The 27087-nt window shown below is 35.6% G+C and overlaps 1 protein-coding gene across 1 annotated transcript in view; it reads right to left on the reverse strand.

Moving 5' to 3' along the window:
* The window catches only part of PPP2R5A (protein phosphatase 2 regulatory subunit B'alpha), a 94271-nt gene that overhangs the window by 11555 nt on the left and 55629 nt on the right, over positions 1-27087 (reverse strand). The window contains exons 4-6 of the mRNA XM_032626736.1: positions 6278-6370; positions 2756-2886; positions 398-457 (exon numbers count right to left, since the gene is read on the reverse strand). Of these exons, the coding sequence (XP_032482627.1) occupies positions 398-457; positions 2756-2886; positions 6278-6370 (284 nt within the window). The remainder of the gene's footprint in view (positions 1-397; positions 458-2755; positions 2887-6277; positions 6371-27087) is intronic.

The following is a 27087-nucleotide window of genomic DNA, read 5'->3' on the forward strand; positions in this document are numbered from 1 at the left end:
CAAAGGCTGTAGATTCTTCTAAAAAGAACAGATGTACAGGAATGATCTATCAACATCTGAACAAGAACTCCTGTAACTTCACCAAAGATTCACTATAACTTATTTCATCTCTTCCCAATCAGATCCTATAGGTTTCTGAGGCAGTCTGGCAAGATCAGGCATAAAATATGCCACAGCTTCAAAAGCACAAGTCTGTTCTGAAACAGATGTCTTGCATGGCACTATTTTAATATGCTGACCCCCTAAAAAGCTATAATAAGAATTCAGTTGAGAAACTATGCCATATACTATATATTCAAACTCTAAAATATGAAATAATTTCTCCAATCCCAGCTACTTTAATACATAAAGCATTCAAAGTTACTTAATTCTTAAGAAGAACAAAAAACTGACCTACCTTCCTAATATTTCAAGGAGTTCAGCAACACCATTGAAATGCTCTGTTTCATATATAAACCTAAATTTAAAATAAAGATAGATATAAAGAAAAATCAAACATCATAAAATTAAACTGAGAGAAAGATGTAGGAAGGTACAAAGAAATCTAAGGGGCAAATATAAGAAATGTTCAAGCACACTTTAGGAATGAATTCTTTGTAAGCTATTTTGCCCCCATATCAGTTACTTCTTAGCAATCTTATAAAAGGTCTATTTCCTATTAAACCACATATACTTTTGCTAAAATTTGCTATATATTAAGATAACAATATAATTTCATCTGGAATATTTTATTTTACTTTAAAATTTATAAGAAAGATGGGTCTTCTCAAAGAAATACTTTTTAAAATAGGAAACCTCTACTCATACATAGGTAACTCTAAGAGAAAAGGACTCATGTAATAAAGCCACTTTTACTCAGAATTTCTCTAAGCCTAAACTACACAGGCTGACTAGCTTTCTAAGATTAGGGTCGCCTTTAAAGTAGGGAGTCATAGACTCAAATGATGACAGGATAGGCAGGGAAGATACCATAAATGACGGGCAGGGCCCCAGAGAGAACGACAGAGAGCTGGACAAAGATGATCTCTCTAGAGGAGGCACTATTTCTCATCTCTGACTGTTAACAGTGTGAAAATGCTAGCCTAATTTTGCCACATTGTCAACTCAAAAACAAACCAAACCTGAAATTTGGGTATTAAAGCAAAATCTCCTAAACAGAAGCAACTACTCAATAGATTTCATTGATAAAGTAGTCAAAAGATAAATTTAATTAGCTTTGTCAGAAAATCCAATGAAAATACTGCCAAGAGCTACTGATTTAAGTAGTATTTATACAAAATTTTTAAAACAAGTGCTCAAATAGATAACAAGACAAACTCTCCTCTCAATAAATTTTAAACATCAGTAACACTGGTATTATCTATTAAAAACTGTCTTCATTACTACTATCCACTTAGATGAGAAGTTACAAGAAAAAGTTAGATGCAATCAAATGATATCCATAAAACAGGCTAAAAATGACTCAAATACTATCAGTTAAGTTTCTAAGTTTCAGACTTTAAAAAATTAACCTATTGCACTGCTGGTGGGAATGTGAATTGGTTCAGCCATTATGTAGAACAGTATGGAGGTTCCTTAAAAAACTACAAATAGAACTTCCATATGACCCAGCAATCCCACTACTGGGCATATACCCTGAGAAAACCAAAATTCATAAAGAGTCATGTACCAAAATGTTCACTGCAGCTCTATTTACAATAGCCCGGAGATGGAAACAACCTAAGTGCCCATCATCGGATGAATGGATAAAGAAGATGTGGCACATATATACAATGGAATATTACTCAGCCATAAAAAGAAACGAAATTGAGCTATTTGTAATGAGGTGGATAGACCTAGAGTCTGTCATACAGAGTGAAGTAAGTCAGAAAGAGAAAGACAAATACCGTATGCTAACACATATATATGGAATTTAAGAAAAAAAAAATGTCATGAAGAACCTAGGGGTAAGACAGGAATAAAGACACAGACCTACTGGAGAGCAGACTTGAGGATATGGGGAGGGGGAGGGGTGAGCTGTGACAGGGCGGGAGAGGGGCATGGACATGTATACACTAACAAACATAAGGTAGATAGCTGGTGGGAGGCAGCCGCATGGCACAGGGATATCGGCTCGGTGCTTTGTGACCGCCTGGAGGGGTGGGAGGGAGAGGGTGGGAGGGAGGGGGACACGGGAGAGAGGAGATATGGGAACATGTGTGTGTGTGTGTGGCTGATTCACTTTGTTGTAGGGCAGAAACTTACACACCATTGTAAAGCAATTATACCCCAATAAAGATAAATAAATAATTTAAAAAAAAAAAAAAAATTAACCTAAAGGGGCTTCCCTGGTGGTGCAGTGGTTAAGAATCTGCCTGCCAGTGCAGGGGACACAGGTTTGAGCCCTGATCCAGGAAGATCCCACATGCCGCGGAGCAACTAAGCCTGTGTGCCACAACTACTGAGCCTGCGCTCCAGTGCCTGCGAGCCACAGCTACTGAGCCCGCGCACCACAACTACTGAAGCCCTGCACCTAGAGCCCATGCTCTGCAACCAGGAGAGCCACCGCAATGAGAAGCCCGTGCACCGCAACGAAAGAGTAGCCCCCGCTCGCCGCAACTAGAAAAGCCTGCATGCAGCAATGAAGACCCAACGCAGCCAAAAAATAAATAAATAAAATAAATTTATTTTTAAAAATTAACCTAAAAGAACTGGAATAAAAAGAAAATACGGAAGGGAAAAAAAAGTGCTGTGTATGAATATACAACCAATTTACCTGAGGAAAATGTTGTTAATTTGTTTTCTGATGAATGCTCTTAATCCAAGAAATTTCCCATAAATTCGATGCAGAACCGTCTTCAGGAAGTCGCGTTCTCTGGGATCTTCACTATCAAAAAGCTCCAGGAGCTTTAAAAAAAATCTGAGAAATTACTTTTTAAAAATAATCGGGCTAAAACTTCACTCTATTCTAAACTTGATTTTAAGATAATCCACAAAAGCTTTAAAAGTTTTAAAAAGATTCTGCCTCATCAGATTGACTTTATTCTTGCTAAATAATGAAATAAAGAAAAGCTTATGGAGTATTTTTTAAATTTCATTTTGAAAAATGACACGTAATAAATAACATAAACACTTCAAGAAGTGGAATATTGTTTTTTGGCCTTGCCACTCATTTTAAAATGCTGACCTATTCCTGACTACTAAACATGGCTCATAATTTTAAAGTGTTGAAATGAAATGTTTTTTGATAGTATGTCAAAACTACATAGAGAATCTTAAGCTTGTAGACCGCAAATTGTTAAATAAATGAAGTTTAAAAAATACACATGCACAAATGCATATTTCTAGTTTACTAGGCAAATTTATACAAACTAAGGCTTCTTTTTTTTGTGTGATCTTACACTAAAAACATTCAAGTCACCATGCCAACAGTTCAAAGATTAATATTTAGTTAATAGGTAAAATATTGGTAGATATATGCTAACAGAGTGAAAATCATTCATGAAATAACACTGAAATAAAAGATGAGACTACAGATTTTTATTTAAAGTCAGCTTAGCAAATGGCTGAAAAATTTTAAACCAGTTCAAATTGGCCAAATCAGCATTTTACTACACCTCTACACAACTCTTCAGCAAAGGCAGGACAAAGAGATCTTTGAAAAATTTAAAATCACAAGCTCAAATTTCCATTTTAAAACGGTAAAGAAACTGAAATTCTTCAGTCAAAAAAAAGTATTACTGTATTTTAAATGAAACACTGGATTTTCTTAGGAAAAAATATACAAAACCTCTCTTTATAGAATACAATTACCTATGAAGTTGTCAAGGAATTTTATGTTCTGTACTTTGGGATTGATAATTACAGTCATGATGGCATGCTCTGAACCTCAAGTTCTTTTTCCATTCTGTCTTGAATTATATGTAATTGTTTACATGTGTATCTCTTCTACAAGAGTGGGTATTCTTTGAGAGTAGTGATGACTTTAGTCACATTTATATAACCCTAAAGTGTCTGGCTTATAGTTTGCATTTGTTGTTTGCTAGATTATTAAGTACTGCATGCGGCTCCAGCAAAAAATATCCATAGAGTATGAGAATTTATGTTAATATACCTAATTAAGTCACTTTAAATTATTCTAATTAAAATAGCTAAACTATTCACTTAAGACACTCAAATCCAAGTTCTGATGTTGGGTTTACTTGGAAGATATGCTTTGAAATTAATAAAAGGAACCCTTCATTGTTAAGGTTCCTATGTCTAATTCAAGAACAAACATAATGTAATACAAGTTGATCCTCAGGGTCAACGTAAAATAGTAGAGAACAGTTGTTAGCTAAGTGTCAAATCTATTTAAGTTATTTTGAAATACTACAATCTAAATAAAACAATCTATTTATATATAATCAAATATAATCAAATCCTGATTGTGCCATTTTCTAGCTCTGTGAATTTGGATATGGTCTAGCTCTTTATATAAAAGCAAATGATAGTGCCTGGCACATAAAAAGCACTCAATAATTCTTAGCTTCCTTCTTCTGAAATCCTATGATTTGAACATAACCTGGAACTACACACTTGTTTTCTTCTCTTGAAATGATAAATGTCCAAATTTATACTTTAGATTTTTCTCCTGTAAGTCTTAAACTTACCACCTAATCAAATAGTTTCAAAATACAAAAGCTGAGAATTCTCATAGTAATATTTATGGAAGCAACATACTAAGAATACCTCAGAGCAGTGATCTGTGAAATCACAGTGATATAAACTGCTAGAAACAAATTATTGGGCCTTGGCTTCTCAGATAATTCAGGCACTCAGAGTAGAATGTAGAAAATGGGTCCTACCCTACCAGTTTTCTTCTTGTTCCCCCTCAAATCCACTGAATAATCCAGCAGCCAAAACACCTCAAGCTCCAGAGTGAGGAAGCCCTAAGGCAATTGTTCCACTCAACCTGCTATTATCTTAAATACAATTTAACATGGCATTACTAAGTTCCTTAATACACTGTATTCCTTCTGTAGCACACAAGAGCTATAGAAGGAAATAAATATGTATTCATTTGCAATTACCAAAATAACATAGCTCCATTTAATCTGACTGCTTTTAACTTGTTATTGAAATGAAATTAACATTTTACTGTTAACACACACCTAATATTTCTTCATAGTTTATGAAGAACTACTTGAATGGCTGAAGGACATATTCTTGACAATATTCTTCATTTATCAATGAAGTAGCTATACTTCACAGCTACTAGTCAAAATACTTTATCTGGTAATTACAGGAAATGACCAAAAATGAACTCCAAATATGTGGAACTCATGCTTGTATAATCTTTATGCTAGGGGACACACAATGGTGGGAAGAGGGCAGCAAACGTCCTTGTAATGATCTTTAATCCTGGCCTCAGCACTTCATTACAACCCTTCCACCCATCTCCTACCTTTCTTTAAAATGCTAATTAGTTTAGAAGAGGAGAATTCCTAATGAGACCCAACTTACAGATAAGTATTTCAAAAGAGAAAATGGACCCACAGAGGGTTTGGTCTGCTTCACAATTTTGTCTAGGGCCAGCAAAGACCACATAGTTAAAAAGAGGCCTTTAAATTGTTGAAAAGATTTTGAAAATAAAAATAAACACATTCTGAGAAACTAGTTTTGAGTATTTAAGGTTCCAAAAGAACCAACTAATAATCAACTTATAAAAAGAAAGAAGGTATCACACATGTTTAACTCTATCTCCTTTTCTTCTTAAAGATCCCATTTTATCTGTCGTTTAGGAACTGGGTGGCTAGAATGCCTAAGATGGGAAGGAGGGAAAAAAAAGGAAAGGTAAGTGACACTTGATGATAAGAAAGGAGCATAAAGCCCAAACTTCTAACAATAATTCCATTTCTATTTTTTCCACCCTCTGTCATTTCAAAGTCACGGTGCTTAGAACCATATGTCAAGTTCAAGCTCAAAGACTTAAAAATTTTAAAAAAGGTATCCCCCCTAGTTATACCAAATTTTCTAAGTTAGATATTCCAGAAAGGCTTGCTTTTCTGGTCTTTATAAAACAACTATGAGGATTTAGGAGTGGACAGGATAATTTCATTGACTTCACTAGAAGGCCACCCTTGATTAAAAAATACTCGTGTTCTCAAAGCTACTTACTTTTATTTTCATTGCCTGGCAAGAATATTAAGTGCTGTTAAAACAGAAATCCTTAAAGTTTTGAAAGACTATTTTAATCACAAGTTAATAAATCATTGCTAAGATGAATATAAAAATTTAAGACAGAAGAATTCCTTACCTGTTGTACAAACTTCTGATCAATGTATCGCTTTGCAATGCTAGGCTGGAAATCAGGGCTCTCCAAAAACCTTAAGAAGAATTCATACACCAACTACAAGACAAAGTGAAATAAAAGCTAAGATGGTGCCTATAAAATTTTACCTTAAGTCATTACTTCACACCAAAAACATACCTCCCTTACCAACTTAGTAAGGATATTTCAGATCTCATTAAAAAATGTCATGAGTTGGTAACAGTTTTTAAAAAACTAAATATACATGCACAGTTTGGTCTCCTAAGCTAGTAGATTTGGGGATTTATTTATTGTGTTGCATCATTCATTGAAAATATTAACTTACAGGAGCCAGAAAACAAAGATAATGCCTATAAAATATTTAATTTAGAAGACTATTTTGCACTCCATACTCACTGGGAACCCTTCTCCAGTGGACCACTAACCTACCTCAGCTTAATCTCCAGAGTTCCTTAAATGCAGGATCAGAAACCTCCAGGTAAGAGTAAACTGAATTATAAGGGGCAGTGTATCAATACCAATTAAAAAAAAGAGAAAAACTTCAAGTCTTTCTATAAAACCACAGTGGGAAAAAATCCACACTTGGGAAGTAATGAACCAAATCATATAAGTACAGGGCTCAGGAAGAAATGTCTGTGCACCACAGTGAATAAACTAGAAGTCCTAACAAGCCTTCTACTAAAAAGTGCCAAACATCTTAAAAATACAGTATTCCCCGCTTAACCATGGGAGCTAAGTTCCAAGACCCCCCCCACTGGATGACTGAAACCTCAAATGGCACCAAACCCGATTTTCTGTTCATATCTTCTAACCACAAATTTAATGACTCTTCCATCTTAACTAAGCACTGTGGCCATAACTTTTGCAGTCTGAGGTGTGACAGCAAAACTAGCATGATTTTTTTTCCTTCCTCAGAATTTCACAGATAGAAGATTCATTCTTACCATAGATCTTAGCAACCTCAGCATATGCTTTTTTCCTTTCCTTATTAAGTTGAGAACTTTCGCCTTTTGCTTAAAGGAAGCACTTTACAGCTTCTCTTTGGCATGTCTAAACTGCCAGCATCACCACTCTCGCACTTTGGGGCTGTTACTCAGTAAAACATAAGGGTTACTTGAATGCAAGAACTGCAATACCATAACAGTCGATGTGATAACAGAGGTAGCTCCTAAGTGACTAATGGCCTGGATATGCTGGACAAAGATATGATTCACATCTCGATGGCAGATTTCAACATGCTACTCAGAATGGCGCACAATTTAAAGCTTATGAATTGTTTATTTCTGTAATTTTCCACTTAATAGTTTCGAACTGCGGTTGATCCCAGGTAACAAACTGCAGAAAGCAAAACCGTGGATAAAGGGGGACTATTGTAATAGCAAAATATTCACTTGCTACCACAAATCAGAATTAAAAGTAATGTTTAGTTCAACTTACCTACATCACACCTACATCTACCTTTCAAGGAGAAAGGCAAAAACACTAAACTTTTTTTCTATGGTAACCTAATAGCTATAAAAGGCAGGAGTCTAGCCCAAAATGTGCCTTAATTTACTAGCTATTAAACAACATATCAAGCTGGCACCCTAAAAACAAAAAAGGAGGATTAGATCCCAAAGTAAAAATAGTAATTCAATAAACATTTAGGTAGCCAGTTAGGGCACAATACAGAAGGGAGGCGGGGAAAATTGCTACACGAAATTTACAGACCTCACAACATACAAAAAGCATTACCAGATCTGAGCTCTATCATTCACCACAGAATAGCAAATTTTTACTGCAGTGAGTTCAATAATATGCTAAGGCTAACAACAGTTTTGGGATCTGAGTAAATATTGTTTTGTTTGATTCATCTTTGCCCAACTATGCAAAAAGAGTGATGCTTATCTGGTCTAATTATTATCTAATTTAATATTTAATGTTAAGTATGAATTAAGAATATAATGAGGGCTTTCCTGGTGGCACAGTGGTTAAGAATCCACCTGCCAATACAGGGGACACGGCTTCGAGCCCTAGTCCAGGAAGGTCCCACATGCCGTGGAGCAACTAAGCCCGTGCGCCAAAACTACCAAGTCTCTGCTTTAGAGCCTGTGAGCCACAACTACTGAGCTGGAGCACCACAACTACTGAAGCCCATGTACCTAGAGCCCATACTCTGCAACAAGAAAAGCCACCACAATGAGAAATGTGCACAATGCAACAAAGAGTAGCCCCTGCTGACTGCAACTAGAGAAAGCCTGTGCGCAGCAACGAAGACCCAATGTGGCCAAAAATAAATGAATAAAATAAATAAAATAAAATAAAAATTACCATTCTACCCACTACCAGTACCTCCCATCAGGGGAATTGCACAAGCCTCTTAGATAGCCTCATCCACCAGAGGGCAGAAAGCAGAAGCGAGAAGAACTACAACCCTGCAGGCTGTGGAACAAAAACCACGTTCACAGAAAGATAGGCAAGATGAAAAGGCAGAGGGCTATGTACCAGATGAAGGAACAAGATTAAACCCCAGAAAAACAACTAAATGAAGTGGAGATAGGCAACCTTCCAGAAAAAGAATTCAGAATAATGATAGTGAAGATGATCCAGGACCTCGGAAAAACAATGGAGGCAAAGATCGAGAAGATGCAAGAAATGTTTAACAAAGACCTAGAAGTATTAAAGAACAAACAAACAGAGATGAACAATACAATAACTGAAATGAAAACTACGCTAGAAGGAATCAATAGCAAAAGAACTGAGGCAGAAGAACGGATAAGTGACCTGGAAGGCAGAATGGTGGAATTCATTGCTGCAGAACAGAATAAAGAAAAAAGAATGAGAAGAAATGAAGACAGCCTAAGAGACCTCTGGGAAAACACTAAATGCAACAACATTTGCATCACAAGGGTCCCAGAAGGAGAAGAGAGAGAGAAAAGACCTGAGAAAATATTTGAAGATATTATAGTTGAAAACTTCCCTAACATAGGAAAGGAAAGAGCCACTTAAGTCCAGGGAGGGCAGAGAGTCCCATACAGGATAAACCCGAGGAGAAACATGCTGAGACACATAGTAATCAAACTGGCAAAATTTAAAGACAAAGAAAAATTACCGAAAGCAGCAAGGGAAAAACGACAACATACAAGGGAACTCTCATAAGGTTAACAGTTGATTTCTCAGCAGAAACTATACAAGCCAGAAGGGAGTGGCATGATATATTTAAAGTGATGAAAGGGAAGACCTACAACCAAGATTACTCTAGCCGGCAAGGATCTCATTCAGATTTGATGGAGAAATCAAAAGCTTTACCGACAAGCACAAGCTAAGAGAATTCAGCACCACCAAACCAGCTCTACAACAAATGCTACAGGAACTTCTCTAAGTGAGAAACACAAGAGAAGAAAAGGACCTACAAAAAGAAACCCAAAACAATTAAGAAAATGGTCATAGGAACATACATATCGATAATTACCTTAAACATGAATGGATTAAATGCTCCAACCAAAAGACACAGGCTTGCTGAATGGATACAAAAATGAGACTCATATATATGCTGTCTACAAGAGACCCACTCAAGACCTAGGGACACATACAGACTGAAAGTGAGGGGATGGGAAAACATATTCCTTGCAAATGGAAATCAAAAGAAAGCTGGAGTAGCAATACTCATATCAGATAAAATAGACTTTAAAATAAAGAATGTTACAAGAGACAAAGGAGGACACTACATAATGATCAAAGGATCAATCCAAGAAGAAGATATAACAATTATAAATCTATATGCACCCAACATAGGAGCACCTCAATACATAAGGCAACTGCTAACAGCTCTAAAAGAGGAAATCGACAGTAACACAATAATAGTGGGAGACTTTAACACCTCACTTACACCAATGGACAGATCATCCAAAATGAAAATTAATAAGAAAACACAAGCTTTAAAGGATACAATAGACCAGATAGATTTCATTGATATTTATAGGACATTCCATCCAAAAACAGCAGATTACACTTTCTTCTCAAGTGCGCACAGAACATTCTCCAGGAGAGATCACATCCTGGGTCACAAAACAAGCCTCAGTAAATTTAAGAAAACTGAAATCATACCAAGCATCTTTTCTGACCACAACACTATGAGATTAGAAATCAATTACAGGGAAAAAAACATAAAATACACAAACACATGGAGATTAAACAATATGTTATTAAATAACCAAGAGATCAGTGAAGAAATCCAAGAGGAAATCAAAAAATACCAAGAGACAAATGACAATGAAAACACAATGATTCAAAACCTATGGGATGCAGCAAAAGCAGTTCTAAGAGGGAAGTTTATAGCTATACAAGCCTACCTCAAGAAATAAGAAAAATCTCAAATAAACAATCTAACCTTACACCTAAAGGAACTAGAGAAAGAAGAACAAACAAAACCCAAAGTTAGCAGAAGGAAAAAATCATAAAGATCAGAGCAGAAATAAATGAAATAGAAACAAAGAAAACAGCAGCAAAGATCAATAAAACTAAAAGGTGGTTCTTTGAGAAGATAAACAAAATTGATAAACCATTAACCAGACTCATCAAGAAAAGAGGGAGAGGACTCAAATCGATAAAATTAGAAATGAAAAGGAGAAGTTACAACAGACACTGCAGAAATACAAAGCCTCCTAAGAGACTACTACAAGCAACTCTATGCCAATAAAATGGAAGAAATGGACAAATTCTTAGAAAGGTATAACCTTCCAAGACTGAACCACGAAGAAATAGAAAATATGAACAGACCAGTCACAAGTAATGAAATTGAAACTGTGATTAAAAATCTTCCAACAAACAAAAGTCCAGGACCAGATGGCTTCACAGGTGAATTCTATCAAACATTTAGAGAAGAGCTAACACCCATCCTTCTCAAACTCTTCCAAAACATTGCAGAGGAAGGAACACTCCCAAACTCATTCTATGAGGCCACCATCACCCTGATACCAAAACCAGACAATGATACTACAAAAAAAGAAAATTACAGACCAGTATCACTGATGAATATAGATGCAAAAATCCTCAACAAAATACTAGCAAACAGGATCCAACAACACATTAAAAGACTCATACACCATGATCAAGTGGGATTTATCCCAGGGATGCAAGGATTCTTCAGTATACGCAAATCAATCAATGTGATACACCATATTAACAAATTGAAGAATAAAAACAATGTGATCATCTCAATAGATGCAGAAAACGCTTTTGACAAAATTTCAACACCTATTTATGATAAAAACTCTCTAGAAAGTGGGCATAGAGGGAACCTACCTCAACATAATAAGGGCCATATACAACAAACCCACAGCAAACATCATTCTCAATGGTGAAAAACTGAAAGCATTTCCTCTAAGATCAGGAACAAGACAAGGATGTCCACCCTCACCACTATTATTCAACAGTTTTGGAAGTCCTAGCCACGGCAATCAGAAGAAAAAGGAATACAAATTGGAAAAGAAGAAGTAAAACTGTCACTGTTTGCAGATGACATGATACTATGCATAGAGAATCCTAAAGATGCCAACAGAAAACTACTAGAGCTAATCAATGAATTTGGTAAAGTTGCAGGATACAAAATTAATGCACAGAAATCTCTTGCATTCCTATACACTACTGATGAAAAATCTGAAAGAGAAATTAAGGAAACACTCCCATTTACCACTGCAACAAAAAGAATAAAATACCTAGGGAGAAAAAAGACCTGTATGCAGAAAACTATAAGACACTGATGAAAGAAATTAAAGATGATACCAACAGATGGAGAGATATACCATGTTCTTGGATTGGAAGAATCAATATTGTGAAAATGACTATAATACCCAAAGCAATCTATCAATTCAACGTAATCCCTATCAAATTACCAATGGCATTTTTTATGGAACTAGAACAAATCATCTTAAAATTTGTATGGAGACACAAAAGACCCCGAATAGCCCAAGCAGTCTTGAGGGGAAAAAGTGGAGCTGGAGGAATCAGACTCCCTGACTTCAGACTATACTACAAAGCTACAGTAATCAAGACAATATCATACTGGTACAAAAACAGAAACATAGATCAATGGAACAAGATAGAAAGCCCAGAGAGAAACCCATGCACTATGGTCAACTAATCTATGACAAAGGAGGCAAGGATATACAGGGGAGAAAAGACAGTCTCTTCATTAAGTGATGCTGGGAAAACTGGACAGCTACATTGTAAAAGAATGAAATTAGAACACTCCCTAACACCATACACACAAAAAATCTCTAAATGGATTAGAGACCCTAAATGTAAGACCGGACACTTTAAAACTCTTACAGGAAAACATAGGAAGAACACTCTTTGACATAAATCACAGCAAGATTTTTTTTTGATCCACCTCTTAGAGTAATGGAAATAAAAACCAAAATAAACAAATGGGACCTAATGAAACTTCAAAGCTTTTGCACAGCAAAGGAAACCATAAACAAGACGAAAAGATAACCCTCAGAATGGGAGAAAATATTTCCAAACCAATCAACGGACCAAGGATTAATCTCCAACATATATAAACAGCTCATGCAGCTCAATATAAAAAAAACAACCAACCCAATACAAAAATGGGCAGAAGACCTAAATAGACATTTCTCCAAAGAGGACATAGAGATGGGCAAGAAGCATATGAAAAGCTGCTCAACATCACTAATTATTAGAGAAATGCAAATCAAATCTACAATGAGGTGTCACCTCACACCAGTTAGAATGGGCATCATCAGAAAATCTGCAAACAACAAATGCTGGAGAGGGTGTGGAGAAAAGGGAACCCTCTTGCACTGTTGTTGGGAATGTAAATTGCTACAGCCACTATGAACAGTATGGAGGTTCCTTAAAAAACTAAAAATAGAATTACCATATGATCCAGCAATCCCACTACTGGGCATATACCCAGAGGAAACCATAATTCAAAGCGACACATGCACCCCAATGTTCATTGCAGCACTATTTACTATAACCAGGTAATGGAAGCAACCTAAATGCCCATTGACAGACGAATAGATAAAGAAGATGTGGTACATATATACAATGGAATATTACTCAGCCATAAAAAGGAACGAAATTGGGTCATTTGTAGAGATGTGGATGGATCTAGATACTGTCACACAGAGTGAAGTAAGTCAAAAAGAGAAAAACAAATATCGTATATTAACGCATATATGTGGAACCTAGAAAAATGGTACAGATGAACCGGTTTGCAGGGCAGAAATTGAGACACAGATGTAGAGAACAAACGTATGGACACCAAGGGGGGAAAGTGCTGGTGGGGTGGTGGTGGTGGTGTGATGAATTAGGCAATTGGGATTGACATGTATACACTGATGTGTATAAAATTGATGAGTAATAAGGACCTGCTGTATATAAAAAAAAAATTTACCCTTAAGAAAAAGAATATAACAAGAAAAAATAGAAGTTGATATTAGTTTTTTATTTATAAATAATTTTCTAATCAACCAACTATATAGATAATTTTGCTTTGGGCTAACACATGCAAAAAGATATACAAAAATTATCAGAGTCTTGTGAAGTGTCAGTACATTCTCACAAACTGCTATGCAGTTTCACTGGCACAACCTGCTCAGTGCCTATTTTCATCTCTAATACTGGGCTACTGTGATATTGTGATAAAATAAGAAATATATATTTGGTCTTCATCCCTGGTTATTGGCAGAGGGCTCCTAAACCCGTGGAATTTCCTGAGCGATAAAGAGTGAGAAGAAGATCTTTTGTTATTCATAATAAGCCCCTTTCAACCACAGTTTATGGTTATGAGTTTATGCTAATGAGGTGACGCTGGAGGATGAAGGCTGGTTATCAGAGGAACCAACCATAGTATCAGAGGGTTGGAACTTTCAGCCCAAGCCCCCATCCTCCAGGAAGGGGAGAAGAAGATTGAGTTTAGCCACCAATGGCCAATTATTTAATTTATCATGCCTACGTGATACAACCATCAGAAACATCCTAAACAAAGGGGTTTGAAGAACTTCTGGGTCGGTGAACACGTCAAAGTGCTGGGAGGGTGGTTCATGGAAAATCCAAGCCCCTTCTCCACACCTTACCCTATTCATCTCTTCTATTTGGCTGTTCCTGAGTTATATCCTTTATAATAAACTGGTAACAGTAAGTAAAGTGTTTCCCTGAGTTCTGTGAGCTGTTATAACAAATTATTGAACCAGAAGAGTGGGTCATGGTAACCCCAGATTTATAGCCAATTAGTCAGAAGTATGGGAGGTCCAGACTCTCGACTGCCAACTGCAGTGATGGCAAGACCCCAGTCTTGATGGACTGAGCCTTTAACCCCTGGGGTCCTTGCTAACTCTGGGTAGTCAGTGTCAGAATGAATAAATTGTAGGACCCCCAGTTGATGTTCACAGAGAACTGAAGAATTTCTTGGTGCGGAAAATCTATATATTTGGTGTCAGAAATGTTTAGGGTAGAAGAAACAAGTTTTCCTTTAACTATGTTTAGTGTGAACAGATAGCAGGTAAGCTCTGAAAAGCTCATTCACGTACTGGGGAGGTAAGACAAAAATAAAAACATATAAAATGGTATATACACAAAAACTATATGGCACAAACTATGAGTTCAGGAGACATTTAGAAAAGGGCTATATCACTGTGGAATAAGGTCAACAGGAAAGTTTTAAGGAGGACATAAAACTTGAGCCCTGCATTAGGTGTGATTTTGGACAAATCAAGAAGAAAGAGGAGGGCTTTTATAAGAAAGGTAGATGTCTCAAGAAGAAGATGGTGTAGCGTAGGGGCTGGTGGGTATGAAATCAGAGACTCTTTATGCAGATTCCAAGTTAAAAGCTGTGGTAAGGAGGGGCCAAGTTAGCCCTGAGTCAAGCATGGCATGCATTCAGGGCTTAAGGCTTATTAGTTTTAACAGTAATAGCATGTCTTTTGGGAGACTTACATGACATCAAGCTCCAGATCAAAATGAATCCTCTAAGTCACATATACAGTTGAAACCTGTGCCTATCACAGATATGACATATCATTTCTTACACAGGTTTCATCTGCATCACTTACCTGACACAGTGAACATTAATTAAGTGACCAGTCAAGATGAGTAGCAAAAAGTTTTTATGCAACCAACTTAGCACCACTGAAGAGATGATGACAAAAGGTTAAATACATGTTCAGTAATCCCAAACAGAGGTAGAAAAACACGAGTGACCTACAGAGCTAAAAATCTTCAATATGGCACAACTAAGACCATGCTTCTATAAAACTTTACCCCGCCCCCACTGTCACTCTCTCTATACCCTTTATTCTGCATTACTTTTTTTCTTGTATTTATCACACCCTGACATAGTATTATTTATTCTTTTCCCCTAGAGTGCAAGACAGTTTGCTTATTACTTCAATGCTTTACCCCCAATATTTAGAATAATGCCTGAAACACAAGAGATGCCCAATAAATATTTGCTGAATGAATGAAAACCATAGTTGAGAAACTGTATTTGTATTTCTGTATTAAAGTTTCTCTATGTTCTTCCACATGAAAAAATAATTTGCTCCAAGAACCTAACAAACAGTGCTGCAAAGGGACAACAGATACTTTCAGCAATGGGCTTATTTCTCTAATAAAATGGCAATCTTCACATATGTTCAAGGTCCTCCTATTCCTTTAATCCAAAAAATACCCTAAAAGATGAAGGATAACTAAAAAGTGTAAGGAAAGAAGGATAATCTTAGCATTCTATTCAGTTCTGACTGTGTCCTTCCTAAGGCAGTTAAAGTAAAATACGTAAAATTCTGGTCTTTACCAATAAAAGATTTTAGAAGGCACACCACAAAAGAGCATAGATCATTAATGTATTTGAAAATAAGACCTATATAAAAAGCTAAAGGAACTAGAAATGTTTGGCTTAGAAAGGCAGACTTAAAAGCAACTTTAATGATTTACAAATACACAGAGGCTCTTTTTCAAGGACTATGCTGACTGAATGTTTTCCAACCTCCATTAAGAGGAAGCTAATTTAAATGGGGCTTTAAAAATTGATTTAATATTTGAAAGAATTTATGTAAGAATTAACGAATACTAAATTCAATGACGGATATTAAGTGCCTAGAACACTGCCTGGTACATAGCAAACACTAACAAAATCTTAGTCCTATAAGAATCTGGGTTGTTTTTTTTTTTCTCCTTTTAAAAACAGGACATATTCTGCACAAACCTTGAATAGCTTAAATATGATCAGCCTATTTTTCCGCTGCTCTTTTAACCATAATAATTAAAAAGATAATTAATAACAAATAACTATTTACAATTAAAAAGGTCAAAGTAATGAAAATGTTTCTCAACCTTAAAATAAGGATAAAAGATGTTCCTTTTCTATTTCTGTGCATAAGTGTTGGTGCATTAAGTCATAGTCCCTATAATTTTTTATTCTTAGAACATGCAAATATTTAAAATATAGCATCTGGTCAAGAGCTATTTGGATGTGAAGGTGTACATTATAAAATATATATGTCCCCACTTTAAATTTCTACTTATACAGATCATAAAGAAGAGCCTCTAGTTCCTCAAATCAAGTTATCCTAAAAAGGTCTGTGTTCTATTCAGTATCCTACGTAATTACATCTTAATTATCTGTGCCAAAAAAAGAAGATAGTTGATAAAAGAAAATAAAAATACTACATAACCTGCCTGTATTCCAAGCTAGTATAGCAGTCATGCCTCTCTAATTATCTAGAAGTAGGCATATAGAAAATTACTATCTTGTTGGTCTTCAATAAATACAAAGCAATAATACTTAGGAAAGAAAATTTAAAAATAACTTATAGCTGTTTTACATCAATAATTATCATATAATACTCAGTAAATTAAAAGATATGGCCAGATAGTGATCCCCAGTGCTAAAATGGCCTTTCTTTTGTTCTTTTCGTCTGTGTTTCTTTATTCCATTTATTCCATTGTTCATTAGTATTTCCATTACAGTGTGCAAAGAAAAGTAAAAAGAAATTGTAAATTAGCACCTTTTTAGAAAATTCACAAAACGGTTGAAGAAACAAAAATTTGAAAGGTCTGAAATTACTTGAGATTATTCCCCATTAACTAAATTTAATATTTATTTTTCATCCTGGCAAATTAATTTCTAGCATCAAAGACCTGATAAGCTATATGTAAAATGTAAACTTTTAGTACAAAAAAAAAATTCCAGGTGACATGATTCAAGATATATTAACAACAAGGAATGACATTTTCATTGAGCAAACTTCCTCAGTGCTATACTCTCTATAAGTTCATTCATGAGAACAGCTTTAACATTCCACGCTAAAAAAAGTATGATGATATAGCTACTGACAAATCCTATCAATCAGTTCACTTCACATTTAACAGACCATCTGATTGCCAAATTTAAAAACCGTATACCAAATTTTAGTTACTAGAAAGATTTTTAACTATAAACATATATATCCAGAGCAGAGCCTTTTAATCAGAAGACCATGGCTATGTAATACTTCTTGGGTATCTATGAATTTGTCTTGAGAGAAAACTCATTTTTAAAAAATCATATTTTGAAAGCAACTCACCATCTCCTAAAATGTTAAGAACCACTAGTTCCAGTGAATTTAAGTAAACTTCAAATCATACCAGTGAAAAACAGAAAGCACATTGTATATATGGCTGAATATTTACTGTTAATTCCCAAGGGCATATAAAAATATCTTAATGGAAAAATTGTTTTTAAAAATTCAAAGACAGATTTTTTTTCAGGTTATCCAACTACATGTGATTAAAAATATATATAACTTACTGGCTAATGAGAATTTCATGCTTTTAAAACCTTTGCATCATTAAACCTATTATCACTAATTTTATACCAACTATGGCATGAAATTTCAGATGAACCCTGTGCAGTGCTATTAAAACATAGTTTACCACTTCAGTTTTTCTATTCTATAAGCTCTAATGTGCTGATAAATCTCAAAAATTTTATCAGTTTACACTAATCCTAGGATTCCTCTTCCATTTTATTTGGATGTATAGGTGCTAGACAGAGTGAATAAATAATGAGGCAGACTATTGCTTTAAAGTGCCCCAAATAGTTTAGAATATAAATTTCTTTCTCATCTTTTATAATAAAAATAGAATGAAATGGCACTAATAAATATAAGTCCTGGTAAAATAAAAACTCAACAATACAATCTGGAGGAATTCCCTGGTGGTCCAGTGGTTAGGTCTCCACACTTTCACTGCTGAGGGCCTGGGTTCAATCCCTGGTTGGGGAACTAAGATCCCGCGAGCCATGTAGTGCGGCCAAAAACAAGCAAACAAACAAACAAACAATATAATCTGAAGCAACACCGAGCACCCATATATAAAAGCAAGGTTCCTCTCTATCTCCCAGGAACTATGTAGAAAATAGCTGATGTTATCCATCCTATTGTCATTAACAAATCTATCATTTTTCATTTTATTCAGGATAGACTCTTGCCTCCAATGGTTCAAGCCTGTGGCAGGCATCGTTGCTTAGCTAATCTAACACCCATTCCCTTTCCCCTGCATGTCTCTACTACTGAAGCTGGAAAAACTAAATATTGATTCTGTCAGTCTGCCTTTCAACCAGAGTAATGGAAAAATGAAAAAGAGTGTGGAAAAAAGAAAAATTAAAAACAATCCAACAAAATGAAGAAAGAAATAAGAAAAACAAGAAGATTTCAAGAGAAAGTGATATATACAGACAGAAGCAAAGAGCCAACATATGAACAGCAGGTATTCCCAAAGAAGAAAACAATGTGGTGGAACAAAAGAAATACTAAAAAGTATTATTGAAGAAAACTTTTCAAAAATGAAAGTTTTTTTTTTTTTACAGCAAAAGAACACTATTCAACTGGGAAAACTGATGTAGAAAAAAATCAACACTTATGTATAGACCAAGAAAAGCAATTGGTGGGACTTACCTGGTGGCGCAGTGGTTAAGAATCCACCTTCCAATGCAGGGGACACAGGTTCGAGCCCTGGTCCAGGAAGATCCCACATGCTGAGAAGCAACTAAGCCCGTGTGCCACAACTACTGAGCCTGCACTCCAGAGCCCGCGAGCCACAACTACTGAAGCCAGCACGCCTAGAGCCTGTGCTCCACAACCAGAGAAGCCACTGCAATGGGAAGCCCACGCACTGCAGCAAAGAGTAGCCCCTGCTCGACGCAACTAGAGAAAGCCTGTGCGCAGCAACGAAGACCCAGTGCAACCAAAAAACAAAAATAAAAAACCAACTGGCCATTAAAGGAAAAATATCCTTTGGGCAGAAAGACCAAGAATATAAGAGGAAAAAAATCAGACTGAAATAAGAAGACAATGGAATAACATATTTAAGGTACTTAAGGAAATTAAGGAAAGAAGCTGAACCAAGGATTTTATATCAATTCAAATTGATCTTTAAACATAAATGCTAGAGACAAACTGAGATGAAACATGCAACAACTCAGGAAGTAGTGGTCCCATGAGCCCTTCTACTAAAGAATGAGCTTCAAATTACCAAGAAATGGTCAGAGAAACTTTTCATAAGGATTGATAGTAAATATTAAATATATTACTTGTAGAACTAATGACAAGTGTTGGGCATAAAGGTGACAGAATAGTATAAAATCAGTTATATATTCTAACTATGTACAACTATCAAAAATAGGGAGTTGGAGGAGGGGAAGGAGAAGAGTATGGGAAATAGAAGAAGCTCTGAATTGCTATGTATGTAAGTATTTACTGTGAAAGTAAAAGGCTATTACTTTACATGAGATGCTAGAGAGGAAGGAAGTGGGGGAAGAAATACTACCTTCAATATTGTTCATTCTGAGAATGAATAAACTAACTACAAAAGAGGGAACCAAGGGTATCATTTAAAGGTATCAGCATAAAGGTAACCATAACAAAAAATATATACCTCTTCCTAAATATCAAAAGTATATATATTTAAAAATGGGAAGGCAAAGAAAACAGATAGTACAGTTTAAAAAAATTGTGCTAGATTCCACTCAGATGTTATCCCATTCGGTTCTTACAAGGCCCTTGTTTTAGGCCAGTTTCATAAAGGAGGATGCAGAGAAATTTAACAGCTTAACTAAGGCCATTTCTGTAGAAAAGTTATCAAAACTGGGATTTGAGTAGAAGTCTGTCACCAGAATCATTTCCATTTCACCGTACTTTGTAATGATACTAATTCTCTTTATCTCTTGTTAGAATGTGTATATATAAACTTTAGTTCCATTTAACTAAGGCACATCTGTACCTGTATAATTATACCTTTAAAAAGTCATTTATGAGGGCTAAAAAAGAAAAAGTGATAGCTAGTGGGAGATCTTATTTATTGGTGCTTAATGAAGCTAAAAAGGTATGAATTAAACTTCATAAGAATTTGTATATACTTGTTTTAGAGCCATAGATGATATCTAGGGGAGGCAGTAAAGCTTTTAATAATGGAGAGCAAGGACTATGGAGTAACACTTTTGTTGTAAATCTTATTCTACCACTTACTTTTTGTATAATCTTGGGCAGGATTCTTAATCTATTTTAGCTTCATCTAAGCTTATCTATAAAATATGAACAATACCTACTTCATAGTTTTACTATAGAGATTAAATAAGATGATGTATATGTAATATAATTAGCTAAAATGACCAGCAGTCTCATAAATAATGCTGTTGGTCAGATGTGTGACCTGTGCTTCACTGTGCTTGCCTGCAGATTTTAGGTCACTAATACTATCTTAAAAATACAAAAGTCATCCTGTCAGAATAGCTATTATCAAAAAGACCACAAATAACAAATGTTGGTTAGGATATGGAGAAAAGGGAAGACTTGTGCACTATGAGTGGGAATGTAAATTGGTGCAGGCACTGTGGAAACAGTAGGGAGGTTCCTCAAAAAACTAAAAATAGAACTTCCATAGGACCCAGCAATTCCACTCCTGGGTATATATCCAAAGAAAACAAAAACACTAACTTGAAAAGATACATGCATGCCAATGTTCATAGAAGCATTATTTACAATAGGTAAGGACTTCCCTGATGGTCCAGTGGTTAACACTCTGCACTTCCACTGCAGGGGGCACAGGTTTGATCTCTGGTCAGGGAAGTTCTGCATGCCACGTGGTGCGGCCAAAAAGAAAAACAAAAACAATAGGCAAGATATGGAAGCAACCTAAGTGTCCAGCAACAGATGAATAGATTAAAAAAGATACATATACACAATGGAATGGAATGCTACTCAGCCATAAAAAAAGAATGAAAATTTTGCCATTTGCAACAACATGGATGGACTTGGAGGGTATTATGCTAAGTGAAATAAGTCAGACAGAGAAAGACAAATATCATATATCACTTATGTGTGGAATCTAAAAAATAAAACCGACTAGTGAATATAACAAAGAAGAAGCAAACTCACAGATATAGAAAACAAACTGGTGGTTACCACTGGGGAGAAGAAAGCAGCGAGAGGCAAGATTGGCACAGGGGATTAAGAGGTACAAACTACTATGTGTAAAATAAATAAGCTATAAGGATACATTGTACAGCACAGGAAATACAGCCAACATTTTATAGTAACTATAAGTGGAGTATAATTTATAAAAATTTTGAATCAGTATGTTGTACACCTGAAACTAATATAATATTGTAAATCAACTACAGCTCAATAAAAAAATATTAAACTCATTATAAAGCATTAGGCAAGAGTTACTTTCACTTTCTCCCTCAGAGCTTTGCTTATTTTGAAAATAAGAAAATATCTGTAAACTGAAGGTGTCATATGAGTCTTCTCAGAGTATTTTAGTTAGACATTCTGGGGAACAAAAATAAAACCTAATGTATATAGTAAAAAAACCCAATAATCATAAAGACTAGCTATATAAGAACATGTGCAAAAGAAACTCTAAACACATGTAACTATATTTTATAGCTATAATGGAATTTTTGTAACAGTTTTCATAATACAGCGTAAGAAGTGTAAGATGTTCTACTCTGAATCTTATCTAAAGAGTTCTAGTTACTGAAGTATCAAATGTGGTAGTGCCAATGTGATTCAACTGAGTGAACCTTAGATGATATTATATTAAGGTCACATATTTGAGGGGAATGTTTGAAGCAGTTAGAGCTAGATAGAATTAGTTTGGGAAGGTTTCATGGAAGATTTGGTCCTACTTATATAACATATTCCCCCAACCCCCTGCCACTTTCCCCCCTTAATGTCCATATATCTGTTCTCTACATCTGTGTCTCAATTTCTGCCCTGCAAACCTCTTCATCTTTACCATTTTTCTAGGTTCTGATTATATGTGTTAATATACGATATTTGTTTTCCGCTTTTTGACAATACTTCACTCTGTATGACAGTCTCTAGATTCATCCATGTCTCTACAAATGACCCAATTTCATCCTTTCTTTACAGCTGAGTAATATTCCATTGTATATACGTACAACATCTTCTTTATCCATTCATCTGTTGATGGGCATTTAGGTTGCTTCCATGACCTGGCTATTGTAAATAGTGCTGCAATGAACATTGGGGTGCATGTGTCTTTTTGAATTCTGGTTTTCTCTGGGTATATGCCCAGTAGTGGGATTGCTGGATCATATGGTAATTCTATTTTTAGTTTTTTAAGGAATCTCCATACTGTTCTCCACAGGGGCTGTATCAATTTACATTCCCACCAACAGTGCAAGAGGGTTCCCTTTCCTCCACACCCTCTCCAGCATTTGTTGTTTGTAGATTTTCTGATGAAGCCCAATCTAATTGGTGTGAGGTGATACCTCACTGTAGTTTTGATTTGCATTTCTCTAATAATTAGTGATGTTGAGCAGCTTTCATGTGCTTCTTGCCCATCTGTATGTTTTCTTTGGAGAAATGTCTATTTAGGTCTTCTGCCCATTTTTGTATTGAGTTGGTTATTTTTTAATATTGAGCTGCATGAGCTGTTTATATATTTTGGAGAATAATCCTTTGACTGTTGATTCGTTTGGAAATATTTTCTCCCATTCTGAGGGTTGTCTTTTTGGTTGGTTTGTAGTTTCCTTTGCTTTGCAAAAGCTTTTAAGTTTCATTAGGTCCCATTTGTTGACATTTGTTTTTCTTTCCATTTCTCTAGGAGGTGGATCAAAAAAGATCTTGCTGTGATTTATGTCAAAGAGTGTTCTTCCTATGTTTTCCTCTAAGAGTTTTAAAGTGTCTGGTCTTACATTTAGGTCTCTAATCCATTTAGAGATTTTTTGTGTGTATGGTGTTAGGGTGTGTTCTAATTTCATTCTTTACATGTAGCTGTCCAGTTTTCCCAGCAACACTTAATGAAGAGACTGTCTTTTCTTCACTGTATATCCTTGCCTCCTTTGTCATAGATTAGTTGACCAAGGTGTGTGGGTTTCTCTCTGGGCTTTCTATCCTGTTCCATTGATCTACATTTCTGTTTTTGTGCCAGTATCATATTGTCTTGATTACTGTACTTTTGTAGTATAGTCTGAAGTCAGGGAGTCTGATTCCTCCAGCTCCGTTTTTTTCCCTCAAGACTGCTATGGCTATTCGGGGTCTTTTGTATCTCCATACAAATTTTAAGATTTTTTGTTCTAGTTCCATAAAAAATGCCATTGGTAATTTGATACCGATTGCACTGAATCTGTAGATTGCTTTGGGTAGTATAGTCATTTTCACAATATTGATTCTTCCAATCCAAGAACACGGTATGTCTCTCCATTTGTTTGTATCATCTTTTATTTCTTTCATCGGTGTCTTACAGTTTTCTGCATACATGTCTTTTGTCTCCCTAGGTAGGTTTATTCTTAGGTATTTTATTCTTTTTGTTGCAATGGTAAATGGGAGTGTTTCCTTAATTTCTCTTTCAGATTTTTCATCATTAGTGTATAGGAATGCAAGAGATTTCTGTGCATTAATTTTGTATCCTGCAACTTTACCAAATTAGCGCTAGTAGTTTTCTGGTGGCATCTGTAGGATTCTCTATGTATACTATCATGTCATCTGCAAACAGTGACAGTTTTACTTCTTGTTTTCCAATTTGCATTCATTTTATTTCTTTCTCTTCTCTGACTGCCGTGGCTAGGACCTTCCAAAACTATGTTAAATAACCGTCGTGAGGGTGGCCATCCTTGTCTTGTTCCTGATCTTAGAGGAAATGCTTTCAGTTTTTCACCATTGAGAATGATGTTTGCTGTGGGTTTGTCATATATGGCCTTTATCATGTTGAGGTAGGTTCCCTCTATGCCCACTTTCTGGAGAGTTTTTATCATAAATAGGTGTTGAATTCTGTCAAAAGCTTTTTCTGCATCTATTGAGATGATCATACGGTTTTTATTCTTCAATTTGTTAATATGGTGTACCACATTGATTGATTTGCGTATACTGAAGAATCCTTGCATCCCTGGGATAAATCCCAGTTGATTATGCTGTATGATCCTTTTAATGTGCTGTTGGAGTCTGTTTGCTAGTATTCTGTTGAGGATTTTTACATCCATATTCATCAGTGATATTGGTCTGTAATTTTCTTTTTTTTGTAGTATCTTTGTCTGGTTTTGGTATCAGGGTGATGGTGGCCTCATAGAATGAGTTTGGGAGTGTTCCTTCCTCTGCAATGTTTTGGAAGAGTTTGAGAAGGATGGGTGTTAGCTCTTCTCTAAATGTTTGATAGAATTCACCTGTGAAGCCATCTGGTCCTGGACTTTTGTTTGTTGGAAGATTTTTAATCACAGTTTCAATTTCATTACTTGTGATTGGTCTGCTCATATTTTCTATTTCTTCGTGGTTCAGTCTTAGAAGGTTATACCTTTCTAAGAATTTGCCCATTTCTTCCAGGTTGTCCATTTTATTGGCATAGAGTTGCTTGTAGTAGTCTCTTAGGATGCTTTGTATTTCTGTGGTGTCTATTGAAACGTCTCCCTTTTCATTTCTAATTTTATTGAGTCCTCTCCCTCTTTTTATTGATGAGTCTGGCTAATGGTTTATCAATTTTGTTTATCTTCTCAAAGAACCACCTTTTAGTTTTATTGATCTTTGCTACTGTTTTCTTTGTTTCTATTTCACTTATTTCTGCTCTGATCTTTATGGTTTCTTTCCTTCTACTAACTTTGGGTTTTGTCTGTTTTTCTTTCTCTAGTTCCTTTAGGTGTAAGGTTAGATTGTTTATTTGAGATTTTTCTTGTTTCCTGAGGTAGGCTTGTAATGCTATAAACTTTACTCTTAGAACTGCTTTTGCTGCATCCCATAGGTTTTGGATCATCGTGTTTTCGTTGTCATTTGTCTCTAGGTACTTCTTAATTTCCTCTTGGATTTCTTCAGTGATCTCTTGGTTATTTAGTAACGTATTGTTTAGTCTCCATGTGTTTGTGTTTTTTACGTTTTTTTCTCTGTAATTGATTTCTAATCTCATAGCATTGTGGTCAGAAAAAATGCTTGATATGATTTCAATTTTCTTAAATTTACTGAAGCTTGATTTGTGACCCAGGATGTGATCTATCCTTGAGAATGTTCTGTGCCCACTTGAGAAGAAAGTGTAATCTGCTGTTTTTGGATGGAATGTCCTATAAATATCAATTAAATCTATCTGGTCTATTGTGTCCTTTAAAGCTTGTGTTTCCTTATTAATTTTCATTTTGGATGATCTGTCCATTGGTGTAAGTGAGGTGTTAAAGTCTCCCACTATTATTGTGTTACTGTCGATTTCCTCTTTTAGAGCTGTTAGCAGTTGCCTTATGTATTGAGGTGCTCCTATGTTGGGTGCATATATATTTATAATTGTTATATCTTCTTCTTGGATTGATCCCTTGATCATTATGTAGTGTCCTTCCTGTCTCTTGTAACATTCTTTATTTTAAAGTCTATTTTATCTGATATGAGTATTGCTACTCCAGCTTTCTTTTGATTTCCACTTGCATGGAATATGTTTTTCCATCCTCTCACTTTCAGTCTGTATGTGTCCCTAGGTCTGAAGTGGGTCGTTGTAGACAGCATATAGATGGGTCTTGTTTTTGTATGCATTCAGCGAGCCTGTGTCTTTTGGTTGGAGCACTTAATCCATTCACATTTAAGGTAATTATCGATATGTATGTTCCTATGACCATTTTCTTAATTGTTTTGGGTTTGTTTTTGTAGGTCCTTTTCTTCTCTTGTGTTTCCCACTTAAAGAAGTTCTTTTCGCATTTGTTGTAGAGCTTGTTTGATGGTGCTGAATTCTCCCAGCTTTTGCTTGTCTGTAAAGCTTTTCTCTGTTGAATCTGAATGAGATCCTTGCTGGATAGAGTAATCTTGGTTGTAGGTTCCCTTTCATCCCTTTAAATTCCTTCCCTTTCATCACTTTAAATATATCATGCCACTGCCTTCTGGCTTGTAGAGTTTCTTCTGAAAAACCAGCTGTTAACCTTATGGGAGGTCCCTTGTATGTTATTTGTCGTTTTTTCCCTTGCTGCTTTCAATGATATTTCTTTGCCTTTAATTTTTGTCAATTTGATTACTGTGTGTCTCGGCCCATTTCTCCTTGGGTTTTTCCTGCCTTGGACTCTCTGTGCTTCCTGGACTTGGGTGGCTATTTCCTTTCCCATGTTAGAGAAGTTTTAGACTATAATCTCTTCAAATATTTTCTCGGGTCCTTTCTCTCTTCTCCTTCTGGGATCCCTATAATGCGAATGCTGTTGCGTTTAATGTTGTCCCAGAGGTCTCATAGGCTGTCTTCATTTCTTTTCATTCTTTTTTCTTTAGTCTGTTCCACAGCAGTGAACTCCACCATTCTGTCTTCCACGTCACTTATCCATTCTTCTGCCTCAG

The sequence above is a fragment of the Phocoena sinus genome, chromosome 1 (assembly GCF_008692025.1).
Source record: "Phocoena sinus isolate mPhoSin1 chromosome 1, mPhoSin1.pri, whole genome shotgun sequence".
Taxonomy (NCBI): domain Eukaryota; kingdom Metazoa; phylum Chordata; class Mammalia; order Artiodactyla; family Phocoenidae; genus Phocoena; species Phocoena sinus.